This window comes from Indicator indicator, chromosome 6 (genome assembly GCF_027791375.1).
Source record: "Indicator indicator isolate 239-I01 chromosome 6, UM_Iind_1.1, whole genome shotgun sequence".
NCBI lineage: Eukaryota > Metazoa > Chordata > Aves > Piciformes > Indicatoridae > Indicator > Indicator indicator.
The window spans coordinates 43691644-43716576 of record NC_072015.1 but is presented as its reverse complement, the minus strand read 5'-3'; the positions used below and the strand labels follow the sequence as shown (position 1 = coordinate 43716576).

At 49.4% G+C, this 24933-nt stretch overlaps 1 protein-coding gene across 1 annotated transcript; it reads left to right on the top strand.

Annotated features, from left to right (window-relative positions):
- Positions 1-20661: 20661 nt before the first annotated feature.
- LOC128967488 (olfactory receptor 14A16-like) lies at positions 20662-21249 on the top strand. The gene has a single exon (XM_054381630.1). The coding sequence runs from the start codon at positions 20662-20664 to the stop codon at positions 21247-21249; it is 588 nt and encodes a 195-aa protein (XP_054237605.1).
- Positions 21250-24933: the final 3684 nt, after the last annotated feature.

Sequence of the window (24933 nt, the reverse complement as noted above, 5' to 3'; positions counted from 1 at the left end):
TTGCTGGGGACTTGGCGGCAAAGTGCCGCCGGCTCTGGCGTTCACTGTGTGCCTGCGGCAGGGTGCAGCTTGCTGCCACGTGCTGCTAGGGGGTCTGAGGGGCCTCTAAAGGGGGTTTGGAGGCATGTGAAGGGTTTTTGGAGGCCGCTTCCCCTCCTAGCACTCGCTACTAGGGAGAAGGGACCAACGCGCAACCTTGTCCCTGTTTTTTTCTGGGGGGGAGATACTTTCCTTCATAGTATTTGGTATGGGACTAAGTTTTGGCTTTGTGTGGGAAACACAAGTGATGGTGCTGGGATATTTTGATTACTGCTGAGCAGTGCTTGTGAAATGCCAAGGCCTTTTCTGCTGCGCGGAGCTCCTCATTAGTGAGAGGGTGGAGGTACACAAGAAGCTGGGAGGACACACAGCTGGGACGGCTGATGCCAGCTGAGCAAAGGCAGTTCCATACTAAGCAAGGGTATTCCATACTTAGCAAGGATATTCCACATGCTCAGCAAGAAACCTAGACGGCAGGTTGGCCAGTGGGCTGCTGCTCCAGGACAGGATTAACATCAGTCAGCTGATGGTGAGTAATAGTGTTCATTTGCATTTCTTACCCTTCTTAGGATTATTATTACTACTATTACTATTCTTACTATTATTATTCTCTTCCCCAAATCCTGCTGGGTGCAGGGAGCAGCTGTGTGATCCTTAGTTGCTAGCTGGCAAGTACACTCAGGGCTGTGATGAACATGGAGCCTGCTCCTGTGATTTTCCTAGGCACACTTATTGGAATACAGCATTCAGACAGATGCTGTCTGTTTGAAATACAAAGTTGGGCTGATTCAGTCCTATAAATGTGATTTCTGCAGTGTAGCAGCCATTTGGCACGTTTTCCTGAGCTCAGAGTGATACAGCAATAAGACTTGTCTAGGTTCAGAAAGTCACATGCTAGAACCGATCTGTGGTAAAAGCCATGAACAGTTTAAATTCCATATAATTAACATTTGTAAGGGACTTAGCAGTGTGTCATTCTACAGCTGCACATAAGAACCATAAACTTCAAACAAAATGATTTCCCTAGTTTATCTGAATGCTAAATCTCACGAAATTCAGGTCTATCTTGTTACAGTTTTTGATCTCTCAATGAAAAAAGGGAAGATAATGAGAATTCTTTAGCTTTCTCTCTCTCTCTCTTTTTTTTTGTTTGCTGTTTGGTTGTTTTTTTTGGATACACTTGATCTTGCTGGGCTTTGAGTTACAACTGTGACATTCAGTTAGGTGGTGAAAATGTACTTGTTGGTGTGACATTAAAAGAATAAAAAAAAAAAAGAATAGTTTGTCATAAAAATATAGTTCCTGTAGGATTTCAAGCTCCTCCTTAATAATGTAAAGCAGTTTGCTGTTTGTTTTTGTTTTTTCTTTTCTTCTTGTTGTCCTGCTAATATTTTGATGGTAATTTCCAGGTGTTAAATACAGCCAGGGCAAGCCTCTAATTGCCCTATGAATGCAGTGAAAACCTTTTGGGAATTAGAACAAAGTGATAAACTTTTCAGTTAAAGAAAAAAGCAAGGAAGCAAGCAGTGGCTTTGTTGGTTCCTCTAGCTTTTATTGCAAAAGCCTCCATCTAAGCACATTTATTGTCGTATCTTTATTCAGTGACTCAGTGCAATTTCTCCGTGGAACCCAGCTGGCAGTGCAAGTGCTGCCCAAGCTGCCGAAAGCACCTTCCTGCCTTCAAAACCAGTCCTCTCTCCTTCTCTCATCATGGCTGAGCAGTGCTGCTCCTTCTTAGCTTATCTTTGTCCCCCTTTCCCCCCCCATTTGTCTTCATTTCTTGTCCTTTTCCTTCTTCCAGGCTTGTCTTCATCACAGCTACTGTGGCCTCCTTTCTATGGCAGAAGGTCTGGATAGAGAGCCTGGCAAAATGTGCTGCTTGAGAGAGAGAGGAGGGATGAAGGGAATGGCTGGCTGAGCCCACATAAGCATCTAAGAAAGCAATCCCTGAGAGGGCTTGTGGTCATCTAAGTCAGGACACTCAGCTTTGAAGAGTGCAGACACAGCATTCTTTTCACGTCCTGAAAATGATCTAATCTGTAGCTGTTGATTTCTCTTTGAGGCTTTAACCACTTTCCCTGCTTGCAGCTAGGTATAAGATTTGAGCAAATTTTGACTTCAATGACAGACTTCAGAGTAAGTCAGAGTTTGTGTCTTTTCTGACTGGTGAAGCATTCTGAATCTTCCCCTCTACAATCTTATTATGTGCTCATCGTGTTCCTTTCTCCCTTCTACCCAGCTCCCCGAGTCTGGATGGAAAAACTCACAAGAAGATATAGACTCAAAAGTTTTATTAAAAGTCTGGAACCAGGCCATTTATACAATTGAAACTGTTGTGTATGGGGGATGTCCCTGCTCACTGGGGGGGTTTGGACTAGAGGTCCCTTCCAACCCGACCCAATCTGTGATTCCAGTGATCCCTGTGTCATCCTAGCCTCTCCCAGTGTGGCCCTGGTGTCTTCACAGTCTGTCTCACTGCCCCAAAAGAGGTTTCAGTGCTGACAGTAATACCCAGTGACCCCCTGTCCCAGTGCTCCCAGTATGGCCCTAGCATCCTCTCAGTGCCCTCCCAGAAGCCCAGCGCTCCCAGGAACTAGACTTTGGAGGTCCGAATGGCCTACAGAGGGGGTTTGGAGACAGGGAAAGGGTTTCTTTTGGCGTTTAAAGGGGTTTTGTAGTCACCTAGAAGTGGTCTGGGGCCCCCTAAAAGAGTTTGGGGCAATGTTAGGGGGTTCTGGGGTCATCTGCAGTGGGTCTGGGGGCATTAAAAGCGTGTGGGGGTACCTGAAATGGACCTGGGTGTATCAAATGGGGTTTTGGGTGCATCCAAAGGGATTTTGTGGGCATCTGAATTGGGGAATCCCTGGGGGGCCCTGAAGGAGTTGGGGGGTTCTCCATGAGGTTTTGGGGTCTCTCTGGGATGCCTATTATGTCTGGGGCCTGCTCTGGGATTGGTAGTGACTTGGTGCTCTGGTTTTGGTGGCTAGAAAGCAGCAGGTACCCGCAGGCTGGTGCCTTGCTTCATGTTCCACAGCTCTTGGGCAGCCAGCAGCCACAGAGGAAGGGAATCTCAGCATTGGATGGGTTAATGGGGGAGGCTTCCAGAAAATGGCTTTGGGGTTTTGTTTTGGTTTGGTTTTGAAGATTGTCTCTTTCTTTTTTTCCCTTTCCTCTTTTTAGGGAGCTTAACTGCTTTGCCTGACAAGGAGTTGCAGATTTGTATTGGACCTCAGCCACAAACCCTGACACAGAGTGGGATGCTTTGGTACCAGAATGGAAGCTGTTGGTGGAGCTGTTGGAAAGCAAGGTCCTCATTGCAAGTGGTTCAGAAAGGAATTTCCTTTGGCACATGGGGGCAGAAATGTTACTGTGGCAAGCTGCAGCGATTGCCAGCCTCAGGGACTGACCTCTAACCACCTTTCCCTTCTCACTTAGAGCTTGCATGGAGGAAATGAACTTCTCCCTAGGCTCGGTGTCTGCTGCTCTGTGACTCTTGGCCCCATTTGATATTCCAGGCTTCTCAAGGTTTCCACTAAACCCTGTAGTCCTTACTTTCATCTGTCAGATTGCATCATTGTAGTTTCTTTCAGAGCTCTAAGGGAGGAAGTGTGGCAGTGCTGCAGTGCATGGAGAGTCACTGTACTATTTGGTTACCTCAGGGCACATTTAAACTAGTTCAGGAGAAGTCAGTCTTGCCTGGCTTCCCCAAGTCACATTCCTGCTGTAATAAACCTGTTAGAATTGCTTTCTGAGTTTTTGATTAAAAACCATGAAAATAGATAACTGAAAGTACCTGCTGTTGAGCACAGCATCTAATGAGATGGCATTTAATTATTTTTCAGATGTTTGAGGAGATAATACACAGCTAGACCCTGGCGCTTACAGAAGATGAAAGACACGGAGATGGGCAAAGAGTACATTGTAGCAAGTCCTGGGTGGAGAAGTGTGAGGGGGAGAGCCGGCTGGGGGTTCTGGAGGTACTTACGGCAGAAGTTTTCTGTCCTCCAGCCCAGCACCTCCTGCCCAGCCTCCTGGCAGGCAACCATGTAGGCGCCCAGCACCCTGCAGGTCGGGGTGCTGGCAGCAGTTGGCGACGCAGTCCTGGTAGTAGCTCCGGGAGTCCAGCAGGTGATGGCAGCGCCGGAAAGGTCCTGCCCTGCTCAGCAGCACCCCGCAGCCCCCCGCCGCCTCCCCAGCCCCCTCCCCGCACCCTTTGGCTCCTGTGGGGGCCGCGGCCTCGGCATCGTTCCTGGGGTCTCTGTCGGCGTCGCCGCAGGGGGGTGACGCCTCCCCTCGCCCTCCCCCCTCTCCCCCCAACCGGACGCTGACCAGGCCCTGGTGCTGGTCCAGGCTCACCACCACCCCCCGCGGGGTCCTCAGCCTCACCTCCCAGCTGAGCTCCTCCACATGCACCCCCGAGGCGTGGGGCAGCACCACCTGGACCCCATTCACCTGGGGGGAGCAAGGCAGAGACTGGGGGGGGGGACTGGGACCAGTAGGGGGTGCTAGGGGGCGCCTGGAGAGCCTGTGGGTGCTACTCATGGGTTACTCATGGGCAAATAGGAGGCACTGGGGGGTAGGAGTGGGTTGAAGGGAGCCTGGAGAGCATATGGGTGCTACTCATGGGTTACTCACTGGTTACTCAGTAGCAAATAGGGGGCACTGAGGGGTGGGAGTGGGTTGAGGGGAGCCTGGAGAGTTCTTGGGTGCTACTCATGGGTTACTCACTGGTTACTCATTGGCAAGTAAGGGACACTGCGGGTGTGGGAATGGGTTGAGGGAAGCTTGCAGGGCATGTGGGTGCTACTCATAGGTTACTCGTGGTTTACTCACTGGTTACTGGTGGCTGAACTAGGACCAATGGGGAGGTGCCGGGGGGGGGGTGGTGGCAGTGAGAGTATGCTGAGGGGAGCCTAGGGAGCATTTGGGTGCTACTCATGGGTTGCTCATTGTTTGCTCTCCAGTCCCTATGTCTTTCCAGCTTGCTCATCTACTCATGTGTTACTCACTACTCACTACAAGGTCCAAACCCTCCTCCAAGGTTGCTCACTGCTTACTTCACCCTACTTACTACCAACAGGGCAACAAGGTTCTACATAAGGGCCAAGGCCCTACTCAAGGCCCAAGGCTCTACTCAAAGTCCAAGGTTCTACTCAAGGGCCAAGGTTCTACTGAAAGTCCAAGGTTCTGCTCAAGGGCCAAGGATCCACTCAAGGGCCAAGGCTCTACTCAAGGCCCAAGGTTCTACTCAAAGTCCAAAGTTCTACTCAAGGGCCAAGGCTCTACTCAAGGCCCAGGGTTCTACTCAAAGTCCAAGGCCCTACTCAAGGCCCAAGGTTCTACTCAAGGGCCAAGGTTCTACTCAAGGCCCAAGCCCTCCTCCAAGGTTGCTGACCAGTTACTCCACCCTCCTCATGTCTCTTTGCCCCCAGCCACCACCCTCCTCACAAATCCCTCCCCCTTTACTCGCTCCCCCCCGGCACCTACTCACCGTCACCCTCCCAGGCTCCAGCCCCACATGAGAGCCTCGGACCAGGACCTCAACGGCCTCGACACCACCAGGGCCACCGTGGAGGAGGACCTGGAAGGGCTCCAGCCACTGCCAGGGGCTCCTGGGGCAGGATATGGCCAGGAGCTGGGTGCAGGAGATGGTGACATGGAGGTGGAGGTGGTTGAAGGTCCGGAGGTGGCCCAGGCCCAGGATGGAGCAGGAGGCAGGGCCAGGGCCATGGAGAGGGCTGGGGGCAGGAGAGGGACCCAGGGTGGTGCAAGGCTCCTGGGGACCTTCGAGGAAGTAGGAGGGACCTGGGGGGCAGGAGGAGAAGAGGTGAGGGCTGGGCAGCTTCTGGAAGGGCCAGAGGCAAAACCTTCACCAGCCAACAAACTCTCCAGCTTCAGCCAACAAACCTTCTCCAGCCAACCATTTCCAGCTTCAGCCAACAAACCTTCTCCAGCCAACCATTTCCAGCTTCAGCCAACAAACCTTCTCCAGCCAACCATTTCCAGCTTCAGCCAACAAACCTTCTCCAGCCAACCATCTCCAACCAACCCTCTCCAGCTTCAGCCAACAAACCTTCTCCAGCCAACCATTTCCAGCTTCAGCCAGCAAACCTTCTCCAGCCAACCATCTCCAACCAACCTCTTCCAGCTCAGCCAACAAACCTTCTCCAGCCAACCATCTCCAACCAACCTCTTCCAGCTCAGCCAACAAACCTTCTCCAGCCAACCATCTCCAACCAACCTCTTCCAGCTTCAGCCAACAAACCTTCTCCAGCCAACTTTTGGGGTCTCCCAGGGCCACCCCAAAAACTTTCTGGGCTCCGGGGCCTCTGAACTGAGGTCACCTCCAGCCCGACCCCAAGCTCTGGGGGAATCCAAGAGGGGTCTGGGGGGGTCTGGGGCCTTAGGGGTGGGGGGAGGGAGTTTGGAGGTCCCTAGGGGTCCCTGGGGGGGGGGTCCCCACCTTTTGGGGTCCCCCAGGGCCACCCCAAAACCTTTCTGGGCTCTGGGGGGCTCTGAACTGAGGTCACCTCCAAATATTTAAAAATATTTGAGTTACCAAGTTGGATGGAAGAAATGGGGGAGGAGGTTTGGAGGTGGTTGGAGAAGGTTTGGAGGTGGTTGGAGAAGGTTTGAGAAGGTTTGGAGGTGGTTGGAGATGGTTTGGAGGTGCTTGGGGAAGGTTTGGAGGTGTTTGGAGGTGGTTGGAGAAGGTTTGAGAAGGTTTGGAGGTGGTTGAAGATGGTTTGGAGGTGCTTGGGGAAGGTTTGGAGGTGGTTGGAGAAGGTTTGGAGGTGGTTTGAGAAGGTTTGGAGGTGGTTGGAGAAGATTTGAGACTGGAGGTGGTTGGAGAAGGTTTGGAGAAGGTTTGGAGGTGGTTGGAGAAGGTTTGGAGGTGGTTGGAGAAGGTTTGGAGGTGGTTGGAGAAGGTTTGGAGGTGGTTGGAGAAGGTTTGGAGGTGGTTGGAGTAGGTTTGGAGGTGGTTGGAGAAGGTTTGGAGAGGGTTGGAGAAGGTTTGGAGTGGTTGGAGAAGGTTTGGAGAAGGTTTGGCGAAGGTTGGGGAAGGTTTGGCGGCGGTTGGAGAAGGTTTGGAGGTGGTTGGAGAAGGTTTTAGAGGTGGTTGGAGAAGGTTTGGAGGTGGTTGGAGAAGGTTTGGAGGTGGTTGGAGAAGGTTTGGAGGTGGTTGGATGTGATGGTTTGAAACTGTCTTTTTAATTTTTCCTTGCAAAGTTCAGAACAGAGAAAGTGAAAGAATGTCAATAAGTCACTATTGGGTGTAAGAAAGCAAAATAACGATTGTTCTAAACACTTCCATTGGATAGATAGAAATGTTTAAGAACTATTACCCAAAACAAAGTAGGCACTCTGCACATTCTGCGTTCGGCAGTGGGGGCAGTTGCTGGGCTGTCTGGCTGCTGTTTCTTCTTCTCTTCTGGCTGAAGATAACACACTGACCTTGGCAGCTAAGTTAACAACTTTCTGATTAACAAACTCTGCTTTCTGTCCAAGGGGAGTCTGGGGGGGGGAAGCTCCTGGGAGAGGGCGGCCCCTTTGGGAAGGGTCCCCTTTGGGGGGAAGCAAAGGGAGATTGGTTGTGCTTTTCTGTTGATTGTATATATTTGTAAATGTTGTGAATTTTGTATATTTGTACATATTCATTGCATTTCATCGTAGATTGTAGATCTGCTTGTAAATACAGCTTTCATTTGCTTCCAGACTGAGCTAGCCTGGTTATTGTCAGTAGGGGGGAATTTCAGCTCACACTGACACATTTTTATTTTTGGTGCTCCAACTCAGGGCTCAATTGCTTGTATGATTTATTCCTGCTCAGATTAGGAAGCAAAATGAAGCTGTTTTGGATTCTGAGTAATTTTATTTCCTCTGTTATCAGTGTGATTGTCTACAGATGGGCCGTTTCCTGCACGATAGACAAGATTGTGAGATATGTGGAGTATAAGTCGTTTCTTTGTGTTAAGAACAAGTTGCTAAATGTTGATTTCTCTTGTGGTCTTGTTGGGCTAGGGAGTTATGGTAACTCAACTATAAATCTGCCAGCAGAAGCATTTGAGTTTGCTATTCCTCTTGTAGAGGATTATATGAACCAATAGAATCCCAAATTGATTTTTATGTAATCTTGATTCTGGTGCTTGTGGCTGTAAAGATTTGCTATTGGTAGCACTGTATCAAGAAAGACATAAGGCTACTTGCTCTTGCAACCTGTGTAGACGTAAGAGGAAACATAGAAAAGCTCAGAGAGATTCTGAACTCGGTTCTGATTCTGATTACAGTGTCCAGGAAATCACAGTTCAGGTTTGTGAGAAAGCTGCTGATAGCCTTGACTCAGAGCCAGCAGCAGTAGCTGCGAGATCTTTGCCAGATTGTCTGGGAAGTGTGTCAGAATCTGAGATGACAACTGTGACTACTCAGGCAGGTGCCATTAACGAGGCACAGGCAGACTCGGCACAGGCAGACACAGCTGCACAGGCAGACGCCATTAACGAGGCACAGTCTCCTCCTCCTCCCTCTGATGCCGATATGGACGCAGCAGCAGCTGCAGGGTCTGAAAACGTACCTGCTGAGTCTGCACAGGATTCTTCTGTTCCTGTGGATTCTGTACAGAATCTCTCTGCACCTGCCGACTCTACACAGATTCCCTCTGCACCTGCTAACCCTGCACAGAATCCCTCTGTACCTGCTAACCCTGCACAGAATTCCTCTGCTCCTTCCAACTCTGCTGTGAATGTGAAAGCTAACCCAGTGAATTTGGTTGCCACTGTCACCAGAAAGCGCAAAGGAGCTGCAGGAGGAGGTGCAGATGCTGCAGGAGATGGTGCAGATGGAGGTGAGGGTCCTTCTACTCAGGGTCCCTCTGTTAAGAAAGATCCTTCTGGTGAGGAAAAGAAAGTTATCCTTAAAACTCTGGCAGACCTCTTGAGACCCCACATGGATGATGGAGATGTAGGTCAGGACGCAGACCTTGGTAAATTAGCACCTGCTGGAAGTGCCTCTGAACTGCAGGAAATTGCATGGAGGATTACAGTAGGAATATGGGGACAGCAAGCTCAGGAGGATGATGATGATGAGGATGACATACAGTCAGCTAATGCACTCAGACAGGAAATTAGACATGTGAGGAAGGATTACATCAGAGGAGACACTGAGCTAGTGTTGTCTTGACTAGCCAGGTGTTTTGATATGGGAGCCCCAGCATTGGTGGTAGGCGACAAGTCGGCCTCTCAGTTGGGGATGCTCTCAAAGGATACAGGCATAGACAGGCATCTAGGCAAGTGCATTGGTAAAGTTTCTCTGTGGGCATGCCTCCTACTGGCAGTCTCGCTGAGGTACCCCAGCAGAGATGATTTACCATGGAACCCTAAGCCTTGGACCACAATAGATGAGGGAATCAAGCGTCTGAGAGAGCTTGCTGTGAGGGAAGTGATGTATGGAGATCATAAGACTCTGAATCCTGATGAAATTCCTGTTGGAACAGGCCTTGCCAAAAAGCTTATTAAGCTTGCTCCTCCTAATTATGCTACTATTCTGGCAAGCAGGATTGTGGCAAGAAATTATGGTGGAGTGCCTCCCACTGTTGGCCATTTCACTGACCAAATGAGGCAGTTGGAGGATAGTCTTGCACGTACTTCTTTGGTTTCAGCCATTGAAACTTTGTCTGGAGAAATAAAGAATTGCATGAAAGAGCTGAAAGAGGAATTTAAAACCTCCATATCCAACTTGATGAAGGGGCATGATTCTGATTCCTCTTCCTCCAGATGGATACAAGTTTCAGCTGTCAGGAACAGACGTCCTCCAAGAAGGGCATTCCAGAACAGCTCAAACCAAAACAGACAGCAGAGGCAATCACGTGGCAATATCTGGATAACTCTGCGTGTTCAGTTTGGTGAGAACATGAACAGATGGGATGGTCAACCAACTTCTGATCTTTTCAAGAGGTTACGGGAGCTGCAGAGGGGCAGATCCAGAGGTAACAATACCAGAAGGGTAGCTGTCACTTCCTCAGTTTCCCAGAACAGCTCTGATAACTCCAACAGAGAAAGAGATTTTAGCTGCTTATGAAGGAGTGAAAGCTGCTTCTGAAGTGATTGGAACTGAGTCACAACTTCTTCTAGCTCCTAGATTGCCGGTTCTGAATTGGATGTTCAAAGGCAAAGGTTCTTCACCACATCATGCAACAGATGCTACCTGGTCTAAGTGGATGGCTCTGATAACACAGCGAGCTCGAATGGGAAATCTCGAAAGGCCTGGTTTGGTGGAGGTGATCACAAACTGGCCAGAAGGCACAAGCTGTGCAAAACTTCCAGAGGAGAGAGTAACTCATGCTGAGGAAGCTCCTCCTTACAGTGATCTGTCTGATGATGAGAAGAGATATGCTTTGTTCACAGACGGTTCCTGTCGTCTGGTTGGAAACAAGCAGAGGTGGAAGTTTGCAGTGTGGAGCCCAACGCGCAGAGTTGCAGAAGCGAGAGATGGAGAAGGAGAATCCAGTCAATTTGCAGAGGTAAAAGCTGTCCAGCTAGCTCTTAACGTAGCTGAACGTGAGAGATGGCCAAACTTTATCTCTACACCGACTCATGGATGGTAGTCAATGCCTTGTGGGGTTGGCTGAAAGACTGGAAAAAGAATGGCTGGCAGAGGAAAGGAAAGCCAATCTGGGCTGCAGATATGTGGCAAGACATTGCTGCTCGCATTGAAAGAATCCCAGTGAAAGTGAGACACATCGATGCTCACATTCCTAAGAGCAAAGCTACTGAGGAACAACAACACAACCATCAGGCAGATCTAGCTGCAAGAGTTTCCCAAGTGGACACAAACTCTGATCCTGATCCTGATCTTGACTGGAAACACCGAGGTGAGCTGTTCTTAGCTCAGTGGGCCCATGACTCGTCAGGACATCAAGGCAGAGATGCAACCTACCGATGGGCTCGTGACAGATCCATTGACATTTCCATGGATGCTATCACACAAGTCATCCATGACTGTGACATTTGTGCTGCTATTAAGCAGGCAAAGCGGATCAAGCCCTTGTGGTACGGTGACCGATGGTCCAAGTACAAGTATGGTGAAGCCTGGCAGATTGACTACATCACTCTACCTCCTTCTCCATCTGGTAAGCAGTATGTGCTGACTCTGGTAGAGGCGAGCACTGGATGGCTGGAAACTTATCCAGTTCCTCATGCAACTGCACGTAACACCATTCTTGGCCTGGAGAGACAAATCCTGTGGAGACACGGAACTCCAGAGAGGATTGAGTCAGACAACGGAACTCATTTCAAAAACAATCTTGCAAAAAACTGGGCCAAGGAGCACGGCATCGAGTGGATATTCCACATTCCCTACTATGCACCAGCTGCAGGGAAGATCGAACGCTACAACGGTTTGCTGAAAACCACTCTCAAAGCCATGGGGGGTGGATCTTTGAAAAACTGGGAGAAACATTTAGCACAAGCAACCTGGTTGGTGAATAGTAGAGGTTCAGTGAATCGAGCTGGACCTGCCCAATCAGATTTGTTGCGAAAGGAGGAAGGTGACAGAGTTCCTGTTATCAGAGAAAAGAATCTGTTAGGCAAAACTGTTTGGGTATTTTCTCCTTCAGGAGAGGCCAAACCTGTCCGAGGGGTGGTTTCTGCTGAAGGTCCTGGTCACACCTATTCGGTGATGCAAAAGAATGGTGAAATTCAGTGTATTCCACAAAGAAATCTAACTTTGGCTGAGAGAGGTTAAATCCAGAGTGTTGTGCAGATATGACATCGCGCCCAAGAGGAGAATCCATGAGATCTACGGTGCACGAACCCTGAGAGCCCTGAGTCGCCTGAGAGTCCCTGTTCCTTCCTTCACTCCATCTGCGAGGAAACAAGCTGTTTGATGTTTTTTTCCTGTGATTCTAACCTTTGAATCATCTACATCTGAGATAGCCAGAATGGACTATGATCTTTATTCACTGGTTGTTGAGAGTAGTAGCAGCCAATGGAATTGTTTAGAAGGGGTGCATTGTTATGGTTTTAAGACTGTCTTTTTAATTTTTCTTTGCAAAGTTGAAGCAGAGAAAGTGAAAGAATGTAAATAAATCACTATTGGGTATAAGAAAGCAAAATAATGATTATTCTAAACACTTCCATTGGAGAGATAGAAATGTTTAAGAACTACTACTAAAAACAATGTCTCTTACTGTCAGCTTGCTCGGATTCTGCCTGCTGCTGCTTCTTCTTTTCTGGCTGAAGATAACATCCTGACCTTGACAAGCTAAGTCTAACAGCCTCTCTGCTTCTTGACTCTCTGCCTTCTGCCAGGAGGTCAGGGGGGATTCCCTCTGGCTGGGGGCAGAGGCCTCTTGGGGGAAGCAAAGGGAGCTTGGTTGTGCTTTTCTGTCGATGGCACATATTTGTAAATGTTGTGAATAATGTATATTTGTACATATTAATTGCATTTCATCATAGATTGTAGATTTGCTTGTAAATACAGCTTTCATTTGCTTCCAGACTGAGCTAGACTGGTTATTGTCAGTGTGGGAGGGGGATTTCAGCTCTCACTCTGTTACACCTACAAACTTGCTTCGCTACAAGCAGAAACACAGTGTATCTTTTCATGTGTGCAAAACCCACTAACATTCAGTTCAAAGCACCTGTGCCTAGAGACATGACATTCCAGCTTGAATTGCCTTAGACAACATTGTAAATCTCTGTATAGAGCTGCCAAGTGTCTTGTCGAGTCACCACCTGGTGGACAAAGCTGCAGAACTGAACCCTTCGATCCCTTAATTAGAAATTAATCCTGTAAATATTCTAATTGGGTCAAATTGTACTTACTAAACTAGTTATGGGATGTATTTTCACAACTGTGCACTAGAATATATGTGTGTGTGTGTATAGTGATTAATCAGTTATTAATACTTTTTAATAATTAATAAAATACTTTTTAATAGTTTAATTTTAAATAATTAATAAAACTATTTTTCATAGTTCATATTTTATAATTCATAAATTAATAACCTCTCCATCACACCTACAAAGCCTGGTGGTAAAGCCTGGCCAAGGGCTCTGTCTAGGCTGAAAGCCCAACAGGACCAAGGGCTTTGTGTTCTGGGCTCTGTTAGTTAACTCTGCCACCCAGGCCTGGGAGAAGATCCTTTATTTTGAAGCTTTCAGGCTCTTCTTTCCCCAGGGACTGTGCTCTGTGTGCTCAGGCCTTGGCCTTTCTGCTCTATAAATCAAATCCAGGGGGTTTTCAGCATCACAGACTCCTACATTTTACCTTTATTTTTTTTGATCTAGAAATCACAGCCTCCAATTACCTGATGTTTTGAGCCCCTGGGGAGGCTTTGTCAGTAACAACCCTCAGTGGGGCCAATTAGTGCTTAAGCTACTTTGGGATTTGCTTCTGACTTCTGGAGCAGTTTCTTCAATCTTCTCTCAGTACCCGATACGTGGAGTCAGCCCCAAATACTCCTTGGGGTTCATTAGAAGACAGAAAGCCCTCAGGAGCTGTGGCTCTGCCTGGGATTTCCTTCAGGTACTGAAGACTTGTCCAGCTCATTGGAGCTTTTTTGCAGCTAATTGAAACTGTTTCACTGTGCAGTTAATTAGGAAGATTTCCCACTGGGCCTCATAGAACCCTGGGTTGTTTATGAAGGATGTTTTTAATTAGTTGCATTTGAGAGAAGGATGCTGAGAGCAGCACTTTCCATGTGACCTTGATCCACAGAATCTCCTCAGGAGGCCTGGACTTGGGGGAAAACTCTCCCCAAGAACAGACATTGTATGAACACCTTTGCTCCTCATCCACTCCACAACCTCCCCATTGCTCTCGTTGCCCTGGGGCTTACATCACTCTCCCATCAGACAACTCCACTGCTCTCTGCAGCTGCAGGTCACAGTTCCATGGCACCAGCTGCCCCCTGCTTTCTGCAGAGATCTGTCTGCACACAGCCACAGCAATTGTTGCTGTTTAGAAGTAAAAAGAAGCAGTCTGATGAAGCTGCATCAGCAATCAAAGCCCTCTGGAACCAGCTGCTCAGCACAAGCTGCAAGCTCTCTCTCAGCAGGTTACCTCTCTCCAAGGCATGATCTGAGCAGCAAAGTTTTAGGCAGGTAGATACAAGAAATGGAGAGGAAAAACAGAGAGGTGGATCAGGGGACAATGTCGGCTTTCCCTCCCTGAAGGACAAAGCAGCAGCATAGGAGAGAGGAACCTGAATGAACAAAGAACGAGGGGAGAAGGAAATTGGAGAATGACGGAAAGGGCCTTGGGCTGGACAGTCTGCACCTGGAAAGGTGACTCCAGAGATGGTCACTGTGTCCTGGAGGTGACAGTGCATGGAAGGTTAATTAAGCAGATGCTGTAAGAGACAGAAGAGTTGCAGTGAAGTAGCAGGAGCAGATCAATATCTCCTTGGAACGTCCCTTTGGAAAGGTCCTGACATTGGCAGAGGTCTTTTGTGAGAAAGGACAAACCAATGTCTCCCATCTTTGGGAGAGGCCAAAGTGCAACCCAGGGAAGCCCAGGCTGTGCCAGCTCAGCTGGGTGAGCAATGAGAGCCACTACCAATGAGTCCTTTAGGGTGGCTTTTCTGGGCACCTGAAAGAGCAGAACCTGTCCCAGAAACATCAGCATGGACTTCCCAAGGCTCAGCCATGCCTCACTGTGGCAGTTTGAGGCTGATGCTTAGGAATTTTTCCACAGATCTTGAGTAAAAGTGGTAGAATGTAAATAAATTACCATTGGATGCAAAAGAAAAGTACTGATAAGGTGTAAATAATCCCAGTGGTCTGATAACTAACACCAAGTTAGTTGTACAAACTAACTCTCTTTTTCTCTGTTCTCTGCTCTAGCAGATCCTAGCTGGTGCTTTTGCTTGGCTGTTGCTGACCTTGGCTACATTCTTGCTGTGGCTAAGTACCAACAGCTGCCCTCTGCCTTTCCTTTTTCTCTTTTCCCTTGTACAGGGTAGGGGGAAGGGAGCAGAGAGGGGGAAGCTGTTGGTAACCCCCCCAGCGGGGCTCTTGTGTTGTTTATAAATTGCAAATCCATGTAAATATTGGATATTTTGTACACATTCCTTGCATTGCATATTTCTAGATTGTAGTTGGCTTTTAAATATAGCTTCATTTGCTTCCATCCCAAACTGAGCTGGGCTGGCAATTTTGTTTTAGGAGGTGGTTCTCCAAATCACCTGGGGAGTAGTTTCAACCCACCACAATGTCCCACACATTGTGTGACAGAAATGCTCTTGCTTTTCCCACATATTCAGACCTCATCAAGGCATGCTCTGGGTTGGAGCAGGCTGATATCTCCTGTTCTGTAGGTGGAAAAAGAAGAAATTCTGATTTACTGTTCCTCTTTATTTCCATCTCTTCTGCTTGGCTACATTCCTAAAATGTCCCAAATTAGCCACAAAACCAAAAGAAAAAGATTGAAAAAACAGAGAAAATGATGCACTGAGACTTGGCTCCTGGGAGGGGGGGGGTGTTTATGTGTTCCTGGTGCCAAATTCCTGAACTGCAGGTCCTGAAAGAATGAACAAGTCTCTGAAAAGTGGAAGGCAGAAGAAAACCCCAAGTTTGTGAAGACATTGGAGGCCCCACTAAAGGCCAACACTGACAAAGCCATGACAGGAATGAGCAGTCCCTGTGATGCTCCCTGGGGGCTCCTGAAGCAAAAGCTTGGATGCACTGGTTGAAGGTGGCCAAGGAAATGAGCTGGGGGCTTTGATGCCTTGTAAGGCCTTGCTGTTTGTTTCTCACCAGGGTGGCCAAGCCCTGATCCCCAGGATCTGATACAGGAGGTCCTGTCCCTCACACATTGCTCAGGGCTCTATCTGGAATCAGTGTGATCAGGAGGGGTGTGTGGGGTGCAGGTGGTTGGTAGATTCTGTTGCTTTAACACAAAGCTGTGGATTTCTGGGGCTTTGGCAATGCCTGTGAGTTCCCCAAACCCATCTGGCTCATGGGCCTCACCTACAACGTCTCTGTTCCAGACATCCTCATATCCTCAGTTTGCCTCCACATTCCAGCACTGCACTGCCCATCCTCCTCTGTTGCTGCCCTAAAACCAGCGCTTGAGCTTGGAGGAAGTGATATTTGACTATTAACCATCTCTCCTGGGCCTCCCTTTCTTCTACAGCTTTGGCCCATGGGATTCCTCCAAGTAGATCCTTGAAGAAGATGAATTTAGCCCTTCTGCAGTCTGGGGTTGCAATCCTAACTTACTGCCCTGCTTCTTCCTTGTGTTCAACTGAACTCCACCATATCATGGTCACCAGAGCCAAGGCTACTCTCAGCCTTTACATCCCCAACCACTCCATCTTTGTTAATACAAAGCAGCACACCTCCCCTTCTTGGCTCCTCCACCACCTGTGTCAGAAAGTTATCACCAGCACAGTGCAGGAGCCTTCTGGGTTGTGTGTGTCGAGCTGTGTGGCCTCTCCAGCAAATGTCTGGGTGACTGAAGTCCCCCCTAAGCATGTGGTCTTGAGGCTATCTCCAGTTATTTGTACAAGACTCTGTCATCTCCTTCTTCCTGGTCTGGTGGTCTGTTGTAAACACCCACCACAATACCTCCCATTTTAGCCTGCCCCTTGATTCTTAGCTTTAAACTTCCACCAGGATCCTCACCCCCTCTAGGCAGAGCTCAGTGCATTCCAGTTGCTTAGACACACAAAGAGCAACACCACTGCCTCGCCTGCCTGGTCTGTCTCTCTAGACAGTCCACAGCTGTCCATGACAGCATTCCAGTCATGGGAGCTCTCCCAGCATGTCTCAGCAATTGCAATGAGATCATGGCCCTGTGCCTGAACACAGATCTCCAGCCCTGCTGTTTGTTGCACACGCTGCATGCATTAGTATGGATGCAGCTCAGCAGAGCCTGCCACTGCTGTGGGGGGAGAAGCCCCAACTCCTACCTGATCATTCCCAGCCACTTCCATGGCTACTAACCTATCAATAGCCCTAGTGGCTTTGTTGCTACATGGGTCCCTTACCTCAACTGAGATGTCAACAAGCCAGTGCACTGACCCATGAGCACCGGTGTGCCATGTCCAGGCTCCTCTCTGACAGGGTTCATTTCATCCCCATCCCTTTCCCAATCTAGTTTAAAGCTCTTTCTATAGGCCCTGCTAGTTCTTGCCCCAGGATCCTTTTTCCCCTTTGGGACAGGTTAACTCCATCTGTTGCTGTCAGGCCTGGTGTCTTACAGACTAATCCATGGTGAAAGAACCCAAAGTCCTGCCAGTGACACCAGGCTCCAAGCCAAGAATTCATCTGATGGCTCTTCTTGTCAGAGCCCTCAGCATTCCCTGCAGTTGGTGGGACACAGCAGAACACTACTTCTGCTCCTGATCCCTTAACCAACTGTCCCAGGACCCTGAAGTCTCTCTTCATTGCCCATGGACCTCTTGGTTTAAGTTCATCACTACCTCCTTGAAACATTATCAACAGGCAGTAATGTGAGGGCTGAACCAGGGTGGGAAGTTTTCTTTTTACACCCTTGCCCCTTGCCCCGGGGAGGCAGCTGACTTCCCTGAGAAGAAGGTCAGGTCTGCAAACAGGGCCAGCCCTCCCCTTCCCAAGTGAGTCCCCTGTGACAAGGACACAGATTCTGTACTGAGGCAGTGTTGACACAAAGCTGAGTCTGACTTAGTGTTGGTGACTCCACTGAGCTAGGTGATTGTTCATCCTCCTTGGTATTTGATTCTCCCTGCAGAGCAGTGGATCTGTTTTTCAAGGGTAGCTGTGGTGATGTGGCAGGTACTGAGGTGATGCCTTTTGGCCCTGGCAGGAATTTGTCACCACTGTCCTTATTCTCTAAGAGCCTGAGCAGCAAACTGGAGAGAGGATGAGGAGCCCTCTGCATCCTTAGCTCCCTGTACTGGTTGGAACTCTTTACTCATACTTCCTGACCTTGACAATTCCAGGGATGGGGAAATCCTCTTCTCTGGGCAACCTATTCCAGTGTCCTGTGACCTCTCTTGTGAAATATTTCTTCTTATATCCAATCTGAAATTCCTCTCTTGCAGTTCAAAGCCAATGCCCCTTGTCCTGCCACTACAGGCCTTAGCAAAAGGTCTTTTTCTGCACCTATGACCACCATGCAAACACCTGGGAGCGTGCCCAGACACCTCCCAAGATGGGGTTTGGGGTCCTCAAGCATGTGACCAGCAGATAGAGGCTGAAGGTTGTGGAAAAAGTGATTTGGAGACTGAAAACATTAGAGGAGCAGCTTTAGGGTTCTTGAGGAGTGGTCTGAGACATGGTGAAGCTTTCCTGCAGAGTGACAAATTGCAAGAGAAAGAAAGAAAGCCACAAAGTGCAGCTGGGGAGGTCCAGACTGGACATGAGGAGAAAGAAATGTGACTGCCAGGGCAGTGCTGTGGGGCAAGACATCACCCATCAAGAGCCTGGAGCAGCTCAAGGCTTTGTGTTTCAAGGAACACTCAGGCAAAATGGAGAGACAGCAGTAAAGGAAGGTGCCGGCAAGGAGGGGCAGCTGGGGGGGTGACTTCAGCCTGCAGGGAAAGAGGCTCAGGGCATGCAGCAGCAGAGGACAGCCTGAGGTGCAGATGCCAGAGGGCTGTGCAAGAGCTGAAAGCCTCCTGGCAGAGCCAAGCTCTTCATGCCTTTGGTTGTGGCTCTTGACTGTGCCACTGATGCCTCTGAGGAGACAACTCCTCCTGCCAGCCCTGGAGCCTCATTGCCTCCTTGTCCATCCTCAGGAGCCTGGCAGGGGTTGTGCCATAGTCCTGCCATTGACGTTGATTCTCTCCATATTCCCCTGCTCCAGGAAGAGCCCTGAGGAGAGAGTGAGGAACAGGATCTGCCTATCCAGGGGTCAGGGCTCAGGGTTTGACCCTTTGCTTTAACAAAACACCTCCAGGTGTACTCAGCATCAGAGACACCTTCCTCTGCTTGTCCTGACCTCTCATCACTGCCTCCAGTTCTCTGCTCTAACCACAGCGTGGAAACACTTTCCCAGTCGTTTCCCTCAATGGCACACATCAACACAAGAAACTTCAAAGTCTGAATCTAACTTTGACTTCTTGAGAGGTTTCATCATCTTCCTCTCAGTCTCTGATGTTTACATGGCACCAAAGCCACCAGAGGGATCATTAAATGCCTTGGGTTGGTCCTCTGCTGCTCAGCTGGGCTGAGCTCCATGGGTGGAGGGAGCTGCTGGCAAGCAGGCAGCAGAAAAAAGAGAGAGCTCTGGCCAGGAGCAGCTCCTCTGCACAGCACAGGATGGTAAGGACACTGCCAGGAGATCTCAGGAAGATGAAGAAGGCAGAGAGATCTTCAAGGTGTGCAGGAGGGTGATTGAGAGCTCAGAGGAGGAGAAGTCATTGCAGTCACTGACATGGTGAGTTTGGGTGCAGGGGAGGGCAGGGCAGGGTCCTTGTGCTGTGCAGAGGGAGCTGCGTTGGGCAGAGCTGCTCACAGTTCTAGCTCCTCCCTGAGCATTTCTGAGGAGGCTTTCCAGAAGAACATCAAGGTAGCATTCGAGCAGAGAAAGTGATAGAATATAAATAAATCACTATTGGGTGTGAGAAAGCAAAATAAGGATTATTCTAAACACTTCCATTGGAGAGACAGAAATGTTTAAGAATCTCTAATCAAAACAAGGTTGAGTGTTGGGCAATCTGGGACTCGACTTGCTTGGTTTCTGTCTGCCTGCTTCTTCTTCTTTTCTGGCTGAAGATAGCATCCTCACTTTTGACAAGCTTATCTAACAGCCTCTCTGCTTCTTGACTATCTGCAACTGTCAGGGGGGTCAGGGGGGGATTCCTTCTGGTTGGGGGGTTGGCCCTTGGGGAAAGGCCCCTTGGGGGAAGGAAAGGGGCCTTGGTTGTTCTTTTCTGTTGATTGTACCTATTTGTAAATATTGTGAATAGTGTCTATTTGTACATATTCATTGCATTGCGTCATAGATTGTAGATTTGCTTGTAAATACAGCTTGCATTTGCTTCCAGACTGAGCTAGCCTGGTTATTGTCGGTTTGGGACGGGATTTCAGCTCTCACACTGTGTTCTGACACTGACTCTGCAAGTCCTGTCCCTGAGGTGTCTTCATGGAAACTGAGTGTCCAAGGTGCATTGGAAGCTGTGCTGAAGATGCCAGAGGTTGGGGGTGGTGGGGAATGAGCTGATCCATTGGTGCTGCAGCTCAGGGAGGAGGTGTTCTGTGAGCACTGCAATCTTGGTGTGCAGAGAGAAGTGTTCCCTAACTTGTCCCTGCCTTTTCCTCCTTGCACAGGTCTCCATGGGCAGAGGCAGCAGATGGCCAACAGCAGCTCCATCCCCACTTCCTCCTGCTGCCATTGGCAGGCACAAGGCAGCTGCAGCTCTTGCACTTCTGCCTCTTCCTGGCCATCTACCTGGCTGCCCTGCTGGGCAATGGCCTCATCATCAGCACCATAGCCTCTGACCACCACCTGCACACCCCCATGTACTTCTTCCTCCTCAACCTCGCCCTCCTCAACTTGGGTTTCATCTCCACCACTGTCCCCAAATCCATGGACAATTCCCTGAGGAACACCAGGGACATCTCCTATGCAGGATGTGCTGCTCAGTTCTTCCTCTTTGCCTTTTTCCTTTCAGCAGAGTTTTCTCTCCTCACCATCATGTCCTACGATCGCTACGTTGCCATCTGCAGACCTCTGCACTATGAGACCCTCCTGGGTGGCAGAGTTTGTGTCCACCTGGCAGCAGATGCCTGGGCCTGTGGGTTCCTCAATGCTCTGCTGCACACAGCCAATACATTTTCCCTGCCCCTCTGCCAGGGCAATGCTGTGAACCAGTTCTTCTGTGAAATCCCCCAGATCCTCAAGCTCTCCTGCTCCACATCCTACCTCAGGGAACGTGGTCTTATTGTTGTTGGTGTTTGTTTAGGTTTTCTCTGTTTTGTGTTCATTGTGGTGTCCTATGTGCAGATCTTCAGGGCAGTGCTGAGGATCCCCTCTCACCAGGGACAGCGAAAATCCTTTGCCATCTGCCTGCCTCACCTGGCTGTGCTCTTCCTGTTTGTCAGCACTGGCATCTTTGCCAACCTGAAGGCCCCCTCCGTCTCCTCTCCAACCCTGGATCTAGTTGTGTCATTTCTGTACTCAGTGGTTCCTCCAACAGTGAACCCTCTCATCTACAGCCTGAGGAACCAGGAGCTGAAGGCTGCCCTGAGCAAACTGATCCCTGGATTCTTTCAGAAGCAATAAACTGTTTGTGTTCTCCTGCAGAGCAATGCTGATGTCACTCAGTGCAGGCCCAGCCAGGCTGCTCCAGTTCTGGCTGCTGCTGCTGTTGTTACTCTTGTGAGAATGTTGTTCCCACACAAATGTCTTTCTTTAGGCCATTTATGGTTCAGTGTTTTCCTCTCTGGTGTGGTCCAGAGACTGCAGACATGAGGATCTGTGCTCCCTCTGTGCTCAACACAATAAAGGACCGTGCAGGGATTATTTTCTCTCAGCTCCCTCCTCCAAGCCCTCTGTGTAGTTGCAGGGCAGTGCCTATGTGCAGAGGTGGAGGGGCAGGGTCCCAGCAGAGCAGCAGTGCCAGGGAGCCCCAGAGCTTGGGCTGTCCTGAGCTGCTCTTTCTTCCCTTCCACACTCTCCTGCTGAGCCTCTGTGTTGGGGCAAGGCCTGAGTGCTGTGGCATCTTGGGCACTTGGTACCGTGACCCCCTTCCAGTACAGACTCAGCCCAAACATGGTCCCTTGAACCCCTCCCAGTATAGATGTGGCCTCGTCCCAGTACAAACTACATCATACTCTCCTCTGACTCTGCACTCTGGGTCCCATCCCAGTACACAATGTACCCCCTGCTCCCTTCCCAGTACAAACTGGACACCCTGTTTCCTTCCCAGTATAGTCTGGGCCATGTCCCAGTCCAAACAGGTCCCTTTAGTCCCTCCAAGTACACATTAGGCCTCATCCCAATAAAAATTGGATCCTTCTATCCCATCCCTGTATTGAGTGGGCAAGATTTATTTTAAACTTAACTAATTAGTTTCTTCCCAGTACAGCCTGGATCCCTTTCCAGTACAAGCTGCATTCCCTGGCCCCATCCCAGTACAGTCTGTTCCCCACACAGTACAACTAGGATCCTTTTAACCCCTCCCAGTACAGCCCTGGTCCCATCTCAGTACAAACTGCATCTCCTGAAGGAGGGATCCAGCACAGATGTGGTCCTAGCCCAGTACAAACTGCATCACTTTGCCATCTCCCATACACTTTCCTGTGCCACTACAAAGTGCAGCCCTTGGACCCCTGCCCAGTGCCAACTGCACCCAGCACAGCACAAAGTGGAGATCCTGATCCCAGTGCAGCTCTGGCCTGAGCCTAGCACAAATGGGATCCCATTGCCATCTCCCAGTCCAGTCTGAGTCTCATCCCAGCACAAAGTGCATCTCCTGAAACCCTGATTCCATCCCAGGACAGAGCAGGACCCATCTGTGCAAACTGATCTCCTGATGCCATCCCAGTTGAGACTGGGGCCCCCTCCATGGGCAAACTGAACCTCTTTCAGCTCTCCCAGTACACACTGGGCCTTGTTCCAAAACAAGCTGAATCCTCTGGTCCCCTCCCAGAGCAGACATGGTCTCATCACAAACTGGATCATCTTGCTCCATTCCAGCACACACTGGGTCCCATCCCAGTACAAAGTGGATTCCCTGCTCCCTTCCCAGTACCTACTGCATCCCTCCACATGTTAGCTGTGTGCTCTGATTCCACCCCAGTAAACACTGGGCCCCCTCCCAGTGCAACCTGTATCTTCTGACTCCTTCCCAGTACAGACTGGGCCCTGTCCAAGTACAAACTGGTGCCCTGATCCCATCCCAGTATAGTCCCAGACCTGTCCCAGAAAATGGATCCAATAGCATCACCCAGTGCAGCCTGGGAACCATCCCAGTGCAAACTGGATCTCCTGAACTCCTCCCAGTATGGACAGGGTCTCATCCAGAGCAAAGCTGAAGCCCTGGTACCCTCCCAGTACCAACTGCTTCCCTCCCAGTGCAAACCAGATAACAGGACTGCTTCCCAGTACAGACTGTGCCTGCTCCCAGTAAGAACTGCATCACCTGAACCCCTCCCAGGACTGCACTGGAACGCCTCCCAGTACAAACTGAATCCATTTACCCCCTCCCAGGCATACTGGGCCCAATCTCAGTACAACCTGAGTTCTCTGGCCACATCCCAGTACAATCTGGGACTCCTCCCAGTACATCCTGGGTTCCTTTAAACCCTCCCACCACAGGCTAGGCCCTGTCATAGTCACAACTCCATCCCCTAATCCCACCAGAGTCCAGACTGGTCCAGCTCCCATTTCACACTGGGTCCCATTAACATCTCCAAGGTCAGCCCTGGCCTTGTCCCACTAAAAACTGATTCCACTCATCCCATCCTGTGCTGGTGAATATTTGTATCACTGCTCTGGACAGAGGGATGGAGGCACCATCAGCAGTGTGCAGATGACCCCAAGCTGAGTGGTGCTGTTGAGATGGCAGAGGGACAGGATGGCATCCAGAGGGAGCTGGACAAGCTGGAGAGGTGGTGCCCAGGTGAAGCTCCCGAGGTTCAAGAAGAGCAAGAGCAGGGTCCTGCAGCTGGGCTGGAACAATCCTCACTATCAATGCAGGCTGGGGGAGGAGGGGAGAGAAAGCAGCCCTGAGGAAAAGGCCTTGGGGGTCTGGTGGGGAAGAAGCTGGTGTGATGGTTTGAAACTCTCTCTTTAATTTTTCTTCTCAAAGTTCAAGCAGAGAAAGTGAAAGAGTGTAAATAAGTCACTATTGGGTGTAGGAAAGCAAAATAACGATTGTTCTAAACACTTCCATTGGATAGATAGAAATGTTTCAGAACCACTGCTCAAAACAAAGTGGGAAGTCTGCAATCTGCAGTCAGGGCAACTTGCTGGGCTGTCTGGCTGCTGTTTCTTCTTCTCTTCTGGCTGAAGATAACACACTGACCTTGGCAGCTAAGTTAACAACTTTTCTGCTTTAGCTAACTCTGCTTTCTGCCAGGAGGGTCTCGGGGGGGAGGCCCTTGGGAGTGAGGTCCCTTGGGAAAGGTCCCCATTGGGGGGAAGCAAAGGGAGCTTGGTTGTATTTTTCTATTGATTTTATATATTTGTAAATATTGTGAATTTTTGTATATTTGTACATATTCATTGCATTTCATCTTAGATTGTAGCTCTGCTTGTAAATACAGCTTTCATTTGCTTCCAGACTGAGCTAGCCTGGTTATTGTCGGTGTGGGGGGGGGAATTTCAGCTCACACTGACACATTTTTATTTTTGGCACTCCAGCTTGGGGCGATTGCTTGTATGATTTATTTCTGCTCGGATTAGGAAGCAAAATGAAGCTGTTTTGGTTGGTTTGGCATTTTATTTATTCTTGTCTGACCCTGGTGATCTACAAAAGGGCCATTTCCTCCATGATAGACAAGATTGTGAGATATGTGGCATATAAGTAATTTCTTTGGGTTAAAAACAAGTTACTAAATATTGTTGAATTCTGTTGTGGTCTTATTGGGCTAGGGAGATATGGTAAGTCAGCTATAAATCTTGAACGTCTCCAGTGGTGGTGACTCCACCACCTCCCTGGGCAGCCCATTCCAACGGGCAGTCACCCTCTCTGTGAAGAACTTCCTCCTAACATGCAGCCTATACCTCCCCCGGCACAACTTGAGGCTGTGTCTTCTTGTTCTGCTTCTGGTTGCCTGGGAGAAGAGACCAACCCCCACCTGGCTACAACCTCCCCTCAGGTAGTTGTAGACAGCAATGAGGTCACCCCTGAGCCTCCTCTTCTCCAGGCTAAGACAACCTCAGCTCCTTAAGCCTCTCCTCATAGCGTTTGTGTTCCAGATCCCTCCCCAGCTTCTTTGCCCTTCTCTGGACACCTTCCAG